General features: G+C 49.7%; 4 protein-coding genes across 5 annotated transcripts; 1 reads left to right on the plus strand and 3 right to left on the minus strand.

Annotated features, from left to right (window-relative positions):
• Nucleotides 1–135: 135 nt before the first annotated feature.
• On the plus strand, nucleotides 136–2,206 carry LOC142903491 (claudin-11-like). Its single transcript, XM_076049168.1, has 3 exons — nucleotides 136–555; nucleotides 991–1,155; nucleotides 1,562–2,206. Exons 1-3 carry the CDS (start codon nucleotides 330–332, stop codon nucleotides 1,828–1,830), a joined length of 660 nt encoding a protein of 219 aa, XP_075905283.1. The 5' UTR covers nucleotides 136–329; the 3' UTR covers nucleotides 1,831–2,206.
• slc7a14b (solute carrier family 7 member 14b) lies at nucleotides 2,207–8,328 on the minus strand. The gene is made up of 8 exons (XM_076049136.1): nucleotides 7,305–8,328; nucleotides 6,617–7,211; nucleotides 6,253–6,489; nucleotides 5,799–6,016; nucleotides 5,476–5,622; nucleotides 4,651–4,859; nucleotides 3,666–4,408; nucleotides 2,207–2,781 (listed from the first exon to the last, which is right to left on the minus strand). Exons 2-8 carry the CDS (start codon nucleotides 6,918–6,920, stop codon nucleotides 2,483–2,485), a joined length of 2,157 nt encoding a protein of 718 aa, XP_075905251.1. The 5' UTR covers nucleotides 6,921–7,211; nucleotides 7,305–8,328; the 3' UTR covers nucleotides 2,207–2,482.
• Nucleotides 8,329–8,802: 474 nt separating this feature from the next.
• Nucleotides 8,803–10,248, minus strand: rpl22l1 (ribosomal protein L22-like 1). The gene is made up of 4 exons (XM_076049171.1): nucleotides 10,142–10,248; nucleotides 9,373–9,489; nucleotides 9,077–9,198; nucleotides 8,803–8,993 (listed from the first exon to the last, which is right to left on the minus strand). Exons 1-4 carry the CDS (start codon nucleotides 10,148–10,150, stop codon nucleotides 8,849–8,851), a joined length of 393 nt encoding a protein of 130 aa, XP_075905286.1. The 5' UTR covers nucleotides 10,151–10,248; the 3' UTR covers nucleotides 8,803–8,848.
• Nucleotides 10,249–11,380: 1,132 nt separating this feature from the next.
• On the minus strand, nucleotides 11,381–15,474 carry eif5a (eukaryotic translation initiation factor 5A). Of its 2 annotated transcripts, none has more exons than XM_076049163.1 (5): nucleotides 15,330–15,474; nucleotides 13,741–13,928; nucleotides 12,922–13,026; nucleotides 12,484–12,615; nucleotides 11,381–12,375 (listed from the first exon to the last, which is right to left on the minus strand). In XM_076049163.1, exons 2-5 carry the CDS (start codon nucleotides 13,906–13,908, stop codon nucleotides 12,310–12,312), a joined length of 471 nt encoding a protein of 156 aa, XP_075905278.1. In that variant the 5' UTR covers nucleotides 13,909–13,928; nucleotides 15,330–15,474; the 3' UTR covers nucleotides 11,381–12,309. The 2 variants fall into 2 exon arrangements, with proteins under 2 accessions (XP_075905278.1, XP_075905279.1); XM_076049164.1 differs by lacking the exon at nucleotides 15,330–15,474 and adding an exon at nucleotides 14,982–15,002.
• Nucleotides 15,475–16,625: the final 1,151 nt, after the last annotated feature.

Consider the following 16,625-nt stretch of genomic DNA (forward strand, 5'->3'; position numbering starts at 1 on the left):
CGCATCTCAAAGGTGGTCTGGGTCTGGGTCTGGTCCTGGTTCCGAGGTTACCGTCAATGCGCCCCGATTGGCTGAAGGTTTTTAGTTATTTATTTATTTATTTTATCTGACGGGTTGTTTTTCGGCCACACCCGAGTTTCAGTCTCATTGTGCAGAGGCGGACATCGACAGACAGCAGTGCTGATGAATCACACTTCAATTAGGAGTTCATGAAGATTTATAGACGCTTTTGAAAGAAATCTGCGCTTTGAATCCAGCGGAGAAGGTGTGAGGAGGATCATTAGGAACCCGTCCGGACCCAGTTTGACCCTCTCGGACCCAGTGGGCCCATGGCGCTCCGGGGCAGACAGATCATTGGCACCGCGGCCAGCTGTGTGGGCTGGGTCGGCCTGATCGTGGCCACGGCCACCAGCGACTGGGTCCGAACCTGCGACTACGGGCTGGCCACGTGCTTGCGCACGGATGAGCTGCGCTCGCGCGGCCTGTGGGCCGAGTGCATCATCTCCCCGTCGCAGTCCCACTGCGGGGCCCGGGACCAGATCCTCGACCTGCCCGGTGAGACTCTGATTGGCTCCCACGGCGTTGTTTGTTTGTTTGTTTGTTTGGTTAGTTAGTTAATTAGTTAGTTACTTAGTTATACCTTGTATGTTTCTCTTATATTTTTATTTCCCCAATTTACTCTCTCCTATTTTAGCCGATTTGAATAGGACACGTAGAATGAAATTTAAAGGAACAGTCCAAGTTAAATAATCTGATTAAATTGAAAATATAACTAGAAAAGACTGGCATGGCATGTCCGTCCTACATATAAATGACCCGAGTTTGTTCTGTCATGAATATACACAGATGGATAAACAGATAGCTAGATAGATATAGGGGGGGGGGGGGGGGGGGGTCATCGTAGGATGGCAACTGGAATGTGTGTGTGTGGCACCACCACCTCAGCTCTAAGGCCTCCCCTCCCCTCCCCTCCCCTCCCGTCTCGTGCAGCCTATGTGCAGACGTCTCGCGCCCTGATGGTGTGTGCGTGCCTGCTGGGGCTGCCCGCCCTGCTGCTGGTGCTGGTCTCCATGCCCTGCATCCGCCTGCACAACGACTCCTCCTCCATCAAGCAGTGCCGCGCCCGCACAGGAGGACTGCTCTTCATGCCTATGGGTGAGGAAGGAGAGCGACAGCATGAGTGCACTGTCCCACCGTCCTCGCAGGCGTTCCTGTGTGTTTATGATTCTAAGGGGACGTCACAAATGCAGTAACACTGTGGCGGTGGACACTTCAGATGCTTTGCTTTAGGGTTTTAGCACACGTGCTCATTTTCCATATGTGGCCTGTTAAGCTGTTTAATCTGGCCCGCCAAGTTTGACGCAATGATATTCATGGGTTAGTAGTTTGTAGTTTCTGATGAGCAGTCCATCCAGAAGGCAGATGGGCGGGGTCAGGTCAGGCAACGTCTACTTCCTGCTATGAGATCACGACTTCCTGTTGGCGGCCTAGGTTGGGGTGAGGGGGCAGCGCTCCTTCCCCTCCAGCTGTTTTGGTGACTCCACCGTGTGTCTCTCCTCAGCGGTGCTGGGCATCATCTCCACCGTCTGGTTCCCGGTAGGCACCCACCAGGACGAAGGCCTGATGTCCTTTGGCTTCTCGCTGTACGCCGGCTGGGTGGGCTCGGCCCTCTGCCTGCTGGGCGGCCTCATGATCCTGTTCTGCCACGCCAACCTGATCTCCGGCCTGTCGCACAGGGACGCCAGCTTCTACTACTCCAGGCGGGGGGACGTGGACCCGCGCCCACTGGACCCGCTGCCCGCCAGCCACGCCAAGACCGCCCGAGTCTGAATGCCTGAAGCTCCGCCCACCAACACAGAGCCGCTCAGTGACCTTTAACCCCAGAGCCAACAGTGAAGGACATCTTCGGACCTTTGAAGCGACGTGATTTTATCCAGTTATGAACGTTGGAGCCTCCTGCTTGCTGCCTCATCTCAAGTTAGCCTCTTAGCATTAGCTTTCCATGTAGACACTTTCTCCTTTATGCTGTGTGCTTTTCTATGGCCTATTTGCTGCAGTTTCTGATCTGCATTTTGTGTTTCTGTTGCATAAAAGGTCCAAACCGTGGACACGTTTGTCAGCTCTTTGTTTGTGTCTCAACTTTTTCTTAGTATTGAACCCTTAGAATTAACGAGCCACTGAAAAATAAAAAAATAAATCAATTCACTAGAAATGCAATCTTTATTCTGGCGTCGTAAGACTCAACTGCACACTCCAACACACTGCCTTCACTCGCAACAGCATCACAGACGTTTTAAATAAGCGGTTATTTAAAGTCCTTCAACAGATGAAGGTGTCTGATGTCCGCACCGCCTGCTCACATCAAATAAAAAGAAATTAACATTGAAAAAAAAAAAATGGAATTGGAAATTGGTGGATGATGTTCAAATGACTTCAAGGTTTAAAGTCTCAAGTTTAACTGGACTATTCCAGCGTTCCTCCACTACCCCTCCTCGTCGCTCACACGGAAGCCGTGATTGGTCATCCCTCCGCTGCTGGACTGGTAGCCATGATGGGCTCCTTCACGCTGCTGGTGGCTGTAGCCCCTCTCCTCAGGCGCAGACCAGCCCTGGTAGGGCCCCTCCTCCTGCCCCTGCTGCTGCTCCTCCTCCTCAGTGTACAAGAACGTATCATCCAGCTGCTCGTCAAAGCGCTGGTAGGAGCTGGCCTGGGCCTGCTGCTGGAGGGCCTCCAGCTCCAGCGTGCTGTGCCAAACGCCGTAGCAGCCGTAGATCAGAAGACCTGTGGGGAGAAGAAAAATCAGCAGCAGATTCCACAGAGAGTTTGGCCTCCTGCTCATCTGCCAACCACATGGCGGCTGGGATCAAAGGCCAACCAGTAAACACGCCGCAGCGGAATATTGAAGAAAAATATCTTCCAGGAGGACTGAAGAGTATGTCTACATCTTTACAGGCAGGTTGAGGAGGCTGAGACAGTATATTGACATACTGTCTGCAGCATATAGATAGATTTGAACAATCTTTACATATACAAAGACACATATCTTCTAGATCAGGGGTCACCATCGCGGTGCTCACTAGGTCGCCACCCCCCTCTCCCCCAGAACCATATAGCACAGCTGGTTGACAAGACATTGTTGATAATTATTAGGAACTTGATCAGAACGTGATCATTGTCTTCACATTGATCCTTATCACTAATAATAATATATGACTAAAGGTTAACTGAGAAAATTTGTTATTTCAGTTGACTGTTGCAAACTGGTTGCCGTTCATATGACTCAGTACCCATGAAGTGGCTCAGAAAGCTCAGTGACCCCTGTTCTAGATTGTAGGCAAAACCCTTGAAAACTCATTTAGTGCCTGGTTATAGTTGTGTGAATGAACACATCCATGTACAAGCGCTCCAAAAAGTCCTTTTGCTGCAAAGAAATCTCAAAGCCACGACGCTAGCAAAAAAAAGGTCAAACATCAGTGACCACTAGGGGGCAATAAGAAAAAGAAACTGTGATTTTCAGCATTTAAAGATGCTTTGGCGTTCCTTCCCCACTCCCGCCACTCCCTCCTCTCTCTCCCTCTCTCATACACACACACACACACACACACACACACACACACACACACACACACACACACACACGCACACACACACAGAGCTGGTCTCACCAATGAGGCACCAGGCGGTGAACCTGGCCCAGGTGAGCGGGGACAGTTTCAGCATCAGGTAGCTGTTGGCCAGGACGGCAGCGGCCGGGACGAAGGGCACGCCGGGCGCCATGTAGGCCAGGCTCCGCCCACTCTGCGGCTGCTGCAAGATCACCAGCAGGAAGCCAAACAAGGCGGCGACCATGAGGGCGGCGGCGAGGCCCGAGGCCACGGCGGCGGCCCCCGTCCTCTGCTCCACGCCGAAGATGACGGTGGCCCAGAGGAGGAAGGAGGTGCAGAAGAAGAGGAGGGTGCAGCGGGTGACGGTGCGGCCCGTGGTCGGGGTGGGCCGCGCCGAGGCGTCGGGCAGCCCCAGCCGAGCACGCAGGGTGTAGTAGTGACTTCCCAGCAGCCTTTGCAGCAGCGAGGGTCGGCCCGTGCAGAAGTCAGAGAGGTCGCCATCACCCTCGGCTCCGCCCAGGTGGTAGGAGGAGCCGGCGCCATCCGGGGCTGTGTCGTCCTGGGGCTCCGCCCCCTCCTCGCCGCTGTCGCGGCCCAGGTGGGTGTCGGCTTGCTCGTCGGGCTGGTAGCGCAGCAGCAGCACGCACACGCTGACCAGGGTGTAGGCCAGCAGCGTGCCGATGGACATCATCTCGATCAGGTCCCGCAGGCTGACCAGCAGGGCCAGCAGCGAGGCCACGCCCCCCGACACCACGCACGCCACCGCCGGGGTGTGTGTGACATCAGACACACGGGACAAGAACCTGCAGGTAGGGCGGAGTTAGTGTTGTAGTCAAGACCACCAACCAACCGAGACCAAGACATTATCAATACTGGAGAGCATGGAGATGGAGAGCAGACCAAGACATTTGGGGGTGGACACCAAAATCAAAGAAAAATAACAGCGAAACAGAAAAAGACTGTATCTCTTTTCATTTCAAGTTTTCTTCTCAATGGAATCAGGGGGCGGGGTCGAGCTGGGACTTGTGGTGGGCGTGTCCTGCACCTGAACAGCAGGCCGTCTTGGGCCATGGCGTAGATGACTCTGGGCATGGGGAACAAGGAGCCCAGCAGGGAGACGGTGAGCCCGGCGATGGAGCCCACCGCCACCGTGTACTTCCCCCACTGGAAGCCGTGCACGGCAAACATCTCCATCAGGGGGGCGGAGCCATCGATCAGCTCGTAGGGCACCATGAGGGTGAGGATGACGCTCACCTGCCGAGGAGGGGGAAGGGTGGGAGGAGTCTCCTTAAATATGGATTATTTTGTATAAAATAAATACATAACAAAATATATATCGAGATATATATATATAATATATAATACTGATAGACAGTAATATATGATATATATTTACAATACCACACACCATCAGTCCCCTACCTTGTACAATACGCATCATACAACTTTTAATCTTAGGTGCAATTACTTTTTCTGGAGTGCAATACATATTTTAGTCCAATATTTAATTCAACTCACTGTCAAAGATTAATTTTTCATTTTTCTGTATTCCTTAGTACTTTAATTGATTTACTTGTAATAACTCACGTAACATATCTTTATTGCATAGTGTGTATAGATTAGTTTAGATTTATTTTTTGGTAAGTATAGCTCATTTAAAGATGCAGGACATATTGTTTGCTTTTGTTTTTTTGGTTTCCTGTGCTGCTGCAACATGGCAATTTCCCCCATTGCGAGATAAATAAAGTCTATCTAATCTACTGCAATGTCATTAATGGATCTTGTCTATCTATATGTGATGTGTTATTTATGTATAATATATAAATACAATAAAAAATATATAACTATGATTCTTGTAATTGTAGTTTACCGAGATGTAGGCAGTGAGGCAGGTGACCAGCGAGGCGGTGATGGCGTACGGGATGGAGGTGTTGGGGTTCCTGGCCTCCTCACCTGTGGTGGCGATGATGTCGAAGCCAATGAAGGCGTAGAAGCAGGTGGCGGCGCCCTGCATCACCTGGACCACCACCAGAGATAGAGAGGCGGAGAGAGGGAGAGGGAAAGGGGGAGGGGGAGGAAGAGAGAGAAGGAGAGAGAGAGAGAGAGAGAGAGAGAGGAAGCTAAGCAGGACATTTCTTGACGGGCAGGCGAGCAGGTGGGCGATCGAGCAGGAAAGCGAGCGAGACCACTCACCCCCGACCAGCCGTAGGGCAGGAACCTGCCGTCCTCCCAGTTGCTGGCGGAGAGGAAGAAGAGGCCGGCGATCACCATGAAGACCCACACCAGCAGGTTGACCACGTTCAGGACGTTGTTGAAGCCCACCGAGTTGCGGACGCCCAGCGCAATAATGAGCGTGACCACCAGGGCGATGAAGAGCGCCAGCAGGTCGGGGTAGGTGTCCTCCCCCTTACCTACAAACACACACACAGCAGGTGGGCAAGTGGGCGGGGCCTCATCATCCATCACCACCAGTCCTGTTGCTCAGGGGGTGGAGCCTGTCCCTACTGTCTTAGTGCGAAGGCGGAGCCATTTCCTCAACCACCACCCACACCAGCTGAGGGCAAACCTCTTGACTGGTGGGGCCACAACGCACCACACACACACCCCAACACAACACAACACAACACGGACACGCACACTGACTGACCGAGCCCCCTGAGCGTGCCCAGGTGTGTGATCATGTAGCTGCTGATGCTGTGATTGGCCAGCGAGTCGAACATGCTGCTGAGCGCCGAGGCTCCGGCCGCCGTGCCGATCAGGTACTCCAGGATCAGGTTCCAGCCGATGAAGAAGGCCACCAGCTCGCCCACCGTCACGTAGCTGTAGGTGTAGGCCGAGCCCGTCGTCTTGGGGACGCGCACGCCAAACTCAGCGTAACACACACCTGCAGTGCAGTGCAGGGGGGGAGACACCCACAAACACACACACACCCCAGTAAAAACAGGAAGTGGTGAGGTGTAAAGGTGTGATGATGTTGTGGCGTGATGGAGGCCAAGTGGGCGTGTCCTCACCTGACAGCACAGAGGCGGCGGCAGCGATGGCGAAGGACAGGATGACGGCGGGCCCGGCCACGGCCTTGGCCACCAGCCCGGCCACCACGTACATGCCGGTGCCCACGCAGCTGCCCACGCCCAGCGACACCAGGTCGGCCGTGGTCAGCACCCGGGCCAGCCCCGTCCCCTCCACCTGGCCCAGGTGCTCGGCGCCGTGGGCCATGGCGCCCACCGGTTTGGTGCGCAGCAGGCGGGAACAGACGCCGTACCAGGCGTCAGCCGGCGAGAGCTGCCGCAGCCAAGCTGCCATCCCTGCCGCCATCCCTGGCGCTGGCTGCTTCAGCTGGTGGAAGTGTGTGACTCCGCCTACCACCTGCAGGCCACGCCCCCCGTCATTCTCTGATCCCTCGGTGTCCCCGTCCCCCTTTAAAAACCCTGGAATCAAAACTGCAGGAAAATCTGGATGCGGTGCTGCTCCGCTCACCTGCTTCCTGTCCACTAAAGGCTGACTGCAGGTGGGTTACACCTGTGCAGAGGGCGGCGGCAGTGGCGTTGGCGCTGGGGATGATGGGATACCATCAGCTGTTCCCTCTGCTCAGCCGAGTGAGACTCCCTGAAACATTGATGAAGGAAGATCGGATGTCAGAGCACAACAGGGCGACAGAACTGCATCCTGATCTGGAGATGCACAGCAGCGACACCTGACCTCCGTCCTCGCTGCTGATTGGACAGCTACAACCTCAGCGCTCCTACAGGAAACCCTTTCTGAGGAGAGGGGCAGCGTTAACCCCTGACACCATGTGACGTGGCTGCTACATTATTCAACAACCAGACTGGCTGACTGAGTGTGTATGTCTGTTTGTCTGTTTGTTCAGTGCATGCAGAGCTGGGAACCAACCAGGTGTGTGTGTGTGACACTGAAACTTAGCCCAATAGTGACAATATATTGAATTCATCTGTACTCACTGAGTGTGAAACCTGGGCCTGTTTAGATGCTCACAAAACTGATCCCCTGCTCACATTCCTTTTGAAGCACAGTCACTCCACAGTGGAATGATATCTTTTAGACCAATGAAGGGAAATTGGATCATTTTCCACCGTCCACCTGACATTATCTCACGGTACACTCGTGTGATGCAGCACAGTGGCTGGAAAACACTGCTGCCAAGCGAGATGGAATGTTATCTCACTCTGCTTGCGGAGGGACTTTTCAACAAGTGCATTAAAGTTTTCATACGGATCTTAACTGCAAGAAGCTAATTTGATTTGCCGGTAATGTGACACCTGGGCTCCGATTACCTGGACGGTCATGTGACTTGTGTCATGTGACACCGGCCGTGGCAGCAGCAGGAAAGCGGGTGGTCGCTGGTGGTAACGCCGAGCTGTGCTTCGTCACGGCTTTGCAGCTGCTGATTGGCTCAAACAGAGCGGCGGAGTGATACATCAAGACAGTAGTGCCTGCACCAACAGAACTGCACCTTTAAACCAAATACAGGCATGGATGGCGAGCAGCTGAAGCCTGACGAATTCCTAGAAGTATTTTATTGGCATCAGATGAGGCTCAGCAATCAGCACGCACACACACACACACACACATGCCCTCCAGCTGGCAGCATGTAGATAAAAAACATCTTGAGAGCTCAAGAAAAATATTTGTGTCCAAAAGAGAAAGACAAAGACACAGCTTTAAACATTCAAAAGTCTTCTTCTCCTGTTGAAACATCACCTCTGCAGTGAGTCGACCATAAGAACTGCTCCACTACTGGAGATCACAACTCTTGACTCTGACACAGCCTCCACACCCTCAGCCAGGCGTCGCCTTCGTCCTCCCCAACCACTTCATTTCATCCAATAAAACGTTGATTTTCAACAGGAAGAGATGAAAGCAGCAGGGTTTTACCAGGAGGCTGCAAACATCATGCTAAACATGTCTGTACACCTGGAGTTTGTGAACAAGTCACCACAGTTGGCTGCTGAATGAAAATGATTTATATTAACTCAACGTGAGGTTTCACAGATCTACAGCGCCATCTAGAGTTGGTCAGAAGTGCTTCACGCTGCTCTACAGGGTTTCTGATGTGGCAAAACTTCCCTCCTCTTGCCTGTATTTTATCACGATTCTTTTTCTCCATGTACATTGTTTTTAAATTAAAATAAATAAATAAACTGTATTCAACAAAATATAAAACAGAAACACAGAAAAAGTTTTCATTTTTCATGTTTATTCTGCTTCGTTCCTCTGCTGCTCCGTCACTCGTCTGCCTCCGACTCGTCGTCCTCCTGGCTGATCTGGAAGTAGCGCAGCTCGTATGTCTCCTTGTCTGACGCCACGACCCTGAGCCAATCACGGAGGTTGTTCTTCTTCAGATACTTCTTGGTCAGATACTTCAGGTATCTGAAAGCGCAGTGGCAGATTAAGTCTCAGCTCTTCAGATCAGATCATTTCAGATGGGTGTTTTGCAGAACACGCCGTATCACCTTTTGGAGAACTGCTTCTCGGACGTGACGTTGATTTTGTTCTTCATGCGGCCGACTTGCACAATGTTTCCCAGGTTCCCCGTCTTCCCGTTCACCTTGATCCTCTCTTTGAGGAAGATCTCCTGTTGGGGAGAGCAGAGTGATGCACTAGGGAAGAGAACCCTAGTCAGGCAGGAGCTAGGGAAGGAAACCCTAGTCCCGAGGCAGAGTTAACCTTTGGCAACCACGCTGAACATCAGACCCTTCAACTATGCACTGGACTGTGTGGACAATTTCACAGCCAAATCAGAACTTACAAAGTTTGCCGAGTCCAGGATGCCGTCCTCCACCGGATGGGTGAGGTCCAGGGTGAACTTCCACAAAGCTCCCTTCTTGCTCCTCTTGCCAACTGGGGCTCTCTTCGGTTTCATCTGCTACAGAGCAATTCATTAGAATAAAGTAAAACACCAGCAAGCAGCTCAACTTCTTCATAAAATCTACTCACTGTCACAGGCTTGTTTAAAAGCGTTTGCACTGTGCAATGTTGCCTGTTTAAAACCATATCAATTCAAGGAAGTCAAGTCCACTGTTTTTCTTTGTTTCGTTGTTCAATTAGGGTGTCTGAGACTCAAAATGTTACATGTCATATATTTCGAGAAGAAACAAGACTTGCACAACACCAACAGACTACTATTACAATATAGGGCCAATTATTGAATGAAAGGTTAAAATAAATAAATAAATAAATGAATAAATAAATAAAATTGTTCCGAACTGACGTCTGGCTATATGATGTAAGGTACAATGATAAAATCAGTCAATTTTATAGGACATATCCGGGTGAGGCTCCACCATTCATTTCTGCCGGGGCTAATGCATGGGACACGTGAGCGAGCGAAAGCTAACACGGTTAGCATTCGTCTTAAAAATCACCAGTGAACTGGCCGCAGTTCAGGCGGAGGCGGCTCATTGGGAGCTCTGCGCCAGCATTGCTGGAATAACACCGCATAAATGCCACATTGAGGCAAATCTGCTCCATAACCGATGAAAGATTGCAAGAATTTCAGAGGGGCCTCGGGGACTCACCGGCGCCATGATAACAGCTCGGACGAGAAAGAGCGAGCCGGATGTGACGCAGCAGTGACGTCGTTGAGACAGGTCGGACTTCGGAGAGCCTTGACCAAATACGGCGACTCTGAACCATTTTGAAGTCAGCATATTTTAGCATACTTGGTTAACTGCGACGGTTCGGTTTGAACCCTGAAATATGCTTTAATCACGCTTCATGTTATTAGTCGTTTTATTATAATTCTTTTACTGATTTGCTTTTGCACTTTCCTTATTCTGCTAGTTTAAAATACCCCGGTACCTTCAGTTTATGTCAGAGTGGTGGCTTAGCTGGAGTAATGATAGTGACTTAAAAAAGAAATTCTCAAACTACAGAAAACATTTATATCCGAGGACGCGTTGAAGGATCAACGACTAGTAATTTTGAGCAGGCAAGTGCTTGGTAGCCTAAAAGATACTTTGGCGCATGCGCAGAGGCAACGGAATCCCCGCACTGTCATGTTGTCGACTCGAGTTGTGTTAGAGACATAAATTCGTAATTACTGTATTGATTCTTCACCAGGTTGGTACCGGTCAATGTTAATTAGTACCGACTCACGCCGGCGCATCTGTGACGTATCTGAGGTGGTTTGTTATGAATGAACGGATCGTCTCGGTCCAATGGTCAGCCACAACCTAAACACCCTGATAATAAGGCTGCTGATCCAGGACAATCATTGACAGCCAGTCTCTCTCTCACACAAACACACACACACACACACACACACACACACAGTGTCTGGTCCTGGGCCTCTGATTCTCTCAAACTGATGATGCAGGATGTAGGCAAGTGCATCCTGTTTCCCCATCGTGATGCTGTTGAAGGCTCAAAAAGCAGCGAGGTTGAAGATGTATTTTATTGGAAGTTTCATTTGCAACATTAGATTATTCTAAAAGCACCTCTTTTTCCTCCGATCAGACATTACACCTTCAATCTTAAGACTATCATACTTTAACGGTCTAGTTTTCCTTCTTTGAAGAATCAAGTTAACTTGGAATTTGAGGTAACTGTTAATAGGCACAATTCTTTTGTTGTGCTGTTTCACTCGGAAGGAAAACAGGTTGGGTAGCTAAAAGGTGTGGCTGCTGATTTTATTGTTGCAAGCTGGAGAGTCCCCAACCACCATCCCCGAAAAAGAAGCATCGCCAAAGCGTTAAAGATCACCGCTGCCTTCAACACATGACCGCTGACGTGAGGGGACACAAAAGCACACAGCATTTGCACTTTTAATCCATTTGAATCATAGTTTTATTTTTGCCATCTCCTGTCAGGTGATAAAGGCCTCAAGTGAACAAAACGTTTTACCACCCCATTCCACCAATGTGATCGAGCCCCCTGGAGAGAAACACGCCTCACTGCACACTGCCTCCCACGTGGTCAGAGGCCATCGTCACTAAACACGCCTCTGAAAACATGATATGAGACTCGATTTCTGTCACACGTCACCCCCCCCTCCCCCATGCCTGTAAGGTTCCGCTAGAGACTGTGACTGAGGGTGAACCAACCCTGTTACTATTGAAAGAGGAGAAAAGCAATCTTTGTTTTGGAGCTCCAACAGGTAGATGAACCTCACAGCACACCTCCTGTTACCAACCCACCCATGCCACGCCAAGTCAATGCTGTTCAGCTGCGAGAGGATCCAAGAGCAGAGTTAATTATCTGGAGATGCAGCCCCGGCTCCCCGCCCGCTCCCCTGAAAGGCTAAGAACCTGCTATATTTTAGAATATAAAAATAATCATATAAAAGCTGACTCCTGTTAACATTCAGGAATGAGAGTGGTAAAACAAACACGCTGAAGGCAAAAAAAATTTAAAAAGCAGGGGGGAAAAGCAGGAAGGAGGAGCTTGTTGTCTTTTTTTTTTTTAAAGATTTTTTATACAAAGCAGATCGTCACCAAACAAAACCTCAGCATTCGGGCAGAGGACCCCAACAGCAACGGGAAGGAGAAACCAAGGAGGGTGGGGGCGGGTGGGGGGTAGTGGTGGTGGTGGGAGGGGGAGAGAATCAAAGCCATGATGACAGAAATCACAAGAAATTGGTTGAGGTTATCTGTGAAGGCTGACGCTTTGGTGGCAGAACCAACAAGAATGCAAGGGACCGGTCGTGGGTGGTGCCTGTCGTCTGGGCGGCAAAGTCCAACTCCTTCTATTTGTTTGCCAAGGCCTTGACACCGATGGCACACTCCTCACCCATGGCGGAGATCACGGACACCTGGAGACAACACACAACAACAGTCAACAACTGTCCCCTGCAGTCACTTCCTGCTTCCAGCAGGGGATCACGCGCACCAGAAACACTTCAAAGTGTTAAGACACTCACCATGAAGTCATCGCCTGATTCGAACCTGGTCTCGATTTCCCTGCCGGTCTCACTGTCAGGGACACGCAGGTCCTCCCTGATATCGCCGTTGTCGGCCATCAGCGTCATGTATTGTTCGCTGATGTTTACCAACTGCAGCGGGCAGAGGAGTGTTACGATACATCAAGTAAAACATGAAAGACAAAATATCACTGACACAAGCTGTTCCGACACTGGACAGTGGAGACGTCTCCTGCTGCGCCACAACTTGAAACGCTCCAACTCGTTTCCAGCCATGTCAACTACTCCATTATTTCACCAGAAACATTGCACATGTCGGGCATCTACACGACCGGGTCAAAAACATCGGCTTCTTTCTGAGAGTTAGCATGATTAACAGGAACAAAGTCGGCTAGAAGATCAGAGCCTCTGCTCCACAGCCCAGCTGCCACACTGTACCTGGTACTCTGTCCTCTTGATGGAGGGGACTTCCATGTTGTGGGTGGAGGGGCACATATCTTCATACTTCTTGTTGGTGAAGATGTCAATACCAACCAGATTAACCTGCATCATGAACATTTAAATTAATACATATTGATATAAAACAGTATTTTTGGGAGCAATAAATCACCCTCTCATTACTTATGTGTGATATTTAGAACCATAAATAAACATTTCTTGAGGTTTACATCTATAACAAAAGCATCTATATGTTTTTTCATATGGTTGACAATCTTCAATTGCATTGTTTTTTTTGGGACATTTTGAATTGGTCGTTTGCTTCATACAGATCAATTACATCCTTCATCCAACATTACAATTACCCAAAGCAGCTCAAAGCAATCAATAACTTTTGAGGTACTACACCTGCAGATTATCAGGGTCATGCGAATATTTACTAATTTCTATTAAGAAAAAAAAAAGAACGACTCAAAAGGAGTACAATCTTTGTGCTACTTTTGTGTGACAGAGTCTGACGGCAGGACAAAGTACACATGGGAACACCCAGCTGTTTGAGCACGGAGATAAGAAAATGGGGCATCACTGATAGGGAGACGGATCAGTTTTGTTTGAAACTTAAGGGTTGCTAAAACTTCACAATTTTATCATCAGGAAAAAACCTGTGATGTCTTACGACTTTGTTTGGGGAGGGTGGGTGTGTGTGTGTGTGTCTGTGTGTGTGTGTGTGTGTGGGGGGGGGGTGGGGGGGGGCAGTTGTGATAGCAGTTTTGCCCCTGTCAAACCACTCCTGTTGTGGGGTGGGGGGGTGGGAGTTACCTTGGCGTGGCCGTGCTTTCCAGTCTTGGAAGTGGACATCTCGACGATCTTGCAGGGATGTCCCTTCAGCACCACGTAGCCGTTCTTGCGCAGGGCGGAGCACTGCATGGGAAAGGTGGCGGAGGCGCCAGACTCGCCGGTTGTGAAGTCAAGATCGGGATCTGCCATGGTGTACTGACACAGGAGCACTGCAGACGACACAGTGGGTTTACTCGTTAGCGGGTGGGGGAAAAAAACAAAACAGTCACGAGATGGCAATCAACGTGTGTACACACAAACCCGCGGCAGCGCTAATTAAAGCACGGAATGTGTCAGGCGTTCTGCCACGGCTGCACTTGTTAATTCCCCACAATTATCATGAAAAGCTACCGAACAGTCGAAATGTTCCCAGCGATTTTGAATACGAGCTAAAGTTCAGTGGGTCAGTAACACCGCTGTCACGCCGGTGTGTTGCGGATTTTATGAGAACTTGGGCTGGATCGACACCGATGGCGCCGTCCCACGTTCTGTGTAATCGCACTCGCACGGCAGCCTTTTCGGGCCGAACATGGCTTCGCCCTCAAGATCTCGCGAGACTTGAGTTCCGAGGTGGTATTTGCGCCAACCTAAACTTTGATGGCGTTTTCATCTTGGTCAATGTACTATTTACCTAATTCAACTAGAAAAGGGTCAAATCAAATGCATGTGTACATGCATTGTATATATGTATACAATGTATGTACGTATATATGTATACATGTATGTACGTATATATGTATACATATATTTTACACCTTTTGTACATACATTTAATTCGACCCTTTTCTAGCGTATGTATAACTAACACTAGGTGGCATCTGTTATACATAAATGCCACAAAGCGGTCCAGCAATTGGCAGTTCAGCAAGTAGCGGTTCACCGGCCTGGAGTTGAAGTCGGCCGGCCGGCCGGGTGGCGGTGTCGATACACTCTCAAATTAAAATATAGCGGATCCACCAAGACTTAAACGCTTTCTAGGGTTCTAAATCTACCTTTTCACTTGAAACACTAAACCGAAGAGAAGGGCTGGGAGACACAGGGATTTGGGGCAGCCAACGTGCGCTGGCGCTGCTGCCTCAGCGAATAAAGCTAGCCTGTGGCTAATGCTAGCAGCGAGCTAGGCTAGTCCATTCAGCTCCGTCCAAATAAAGACACAATACGACGCAACACCCCCACCAAAACAGCGCCATAGTAACGTTTTGACCCAAGTTAGGGAAACAAACCACGGTTGAAGGACACGCAAAGCTCGATGCGGCGTTGTCCCCACCAGTGGGTGACGTTCACACAGAATGACAGGCAAGTTCCAGCGATCGCAGCGCCGAAGGCCGATCGAGCCTTTGATTCAACTCGATTACGGCAAATCGAGCTCGGGCACCCACACCCAGCCCCGTGGCCCGCCGCCGCCGCCTTCCATCTCCAAGATAAGGCGGAAAGCGGCCACTCGTCCCCCTATACCGACGCTAAATAATACTCCGCCGGCGGATTGTGCGGCCTCATCGATTGAAAATGTGGAATTTGGTGGCCCGCTGATCACCCCCCCAAGGTAGAAACACGCGCCATGCCACACTTACCTTCGACGAAAAAGAGGACCGACAGAGCGCACGCGCGACCAAACGACACTGCAGTATCCGTCGGCGAGAAAGGGAGGGGGCGGGCGAACGGCAACAACTTCCGGTCAGAGCGTGTGCAGAAAAGGATGCCAGGTTTTGTGCTAGTCGCGACATGGCAACCCGGCGCTGCAGTCGCTGCCGTTTGTATGGGCTGAAATGTAAAACAAAGTCTCGGCAACATTGATATTTATTGGGGGCAGTGAACCTTTTCACATGGCCCCAAGGAGTTTTGCTTCAACACTAAATATGGAACAAGTGAAGCTTATAATATTAAACAATAAATAACTTGATATTGCAATTGGAAAAAAAAAAAAAAAAAAAAAAAAAACTTACCAAAATAAATAAATAAAACTCGCCTTCTGATTTAAATTTCAACCTTAATCCTTTTCCACGGACAACTTATAAATTAAAAATAAAAACAACAACAAAACAATATTCAACACACCAAAATACCAGCATTCTGTGATTCGTAGTATTAGCCGTACGTGTGCTGTATACTACCGGTACGCTGCAGCGTGTGACATCCGCGCACAGGCGAGCAATACATATGGCAGCACGCAAAGCCTTGAAATACTGCAAACAACAACAACGACAAAACTAGGCATCGACCGCCGCATTACCTGCACAGGTGACTTCCATGATGAAGTGGAAGTGGGCGAGGTCTAAGAGCTATGGAGAAAGAGAAGATCCACGCTGTCTCCCGAAATAAGGTGGCCCCAGGTGCTGATTGGATGAGGTAGAGGTGAGCAACGCAGCACCCTCACTCATAGGGGGACGTCTCACCCTGCTGCATTACCACCCGATGATTTATTAAAAGAAAAAAAAAATCTTAAAATTCTCAGAATCATTTTTCAATCTCATTTTCTTTCACCGCTTCTGTTGCATTGTTTGCGGGTATTGCAGCAGCATCTCTCAGCTGCCTTGAGCTGTAGGCCCCAGGGTCAGGAATCAAACCTGCTCCCTTGTGGTTATTGTTTTGTTTTGTTTTTTTGTAATTTTTGCTTTTCATCGTCTTGATAGGTTTGGTGTAACCTGTTCAGACTGTCATATCCAGTAGTGTCGTCTAGAAAAGGTTCCAAATTACCGTACGACCACAAAAAAAATGTGCAAAGATATCTATCACTATGTTGTTGTTTTTTTGACACAACGTTCACTTTCCCGTTAAAAAATGTGATTACAAGATTAAAAGGAGTTTTTATGTTCAGATAAAATCCCCCCATCATACACATCTGTCCAGTAGCACCATCATGCCCCCCC

This window comes from Nelusetta ayraudi, unplaced genomic scaffold (genome assembly GCF_046127955.1).
Source record: "Nelusetta ayraudi isolate G7.1 ecotype Tasmania unplaced genomic scaffold, CSIRO-AGI_Nayr_v1 ptg000110l, whole genome shotgun sequence".
NCBI lineage: Eukaryota > Metazoa > Chordata > Actinopteri > Tetraodontiformes > Monacanthidae > Nelusetta > Nelusetta ayraudi.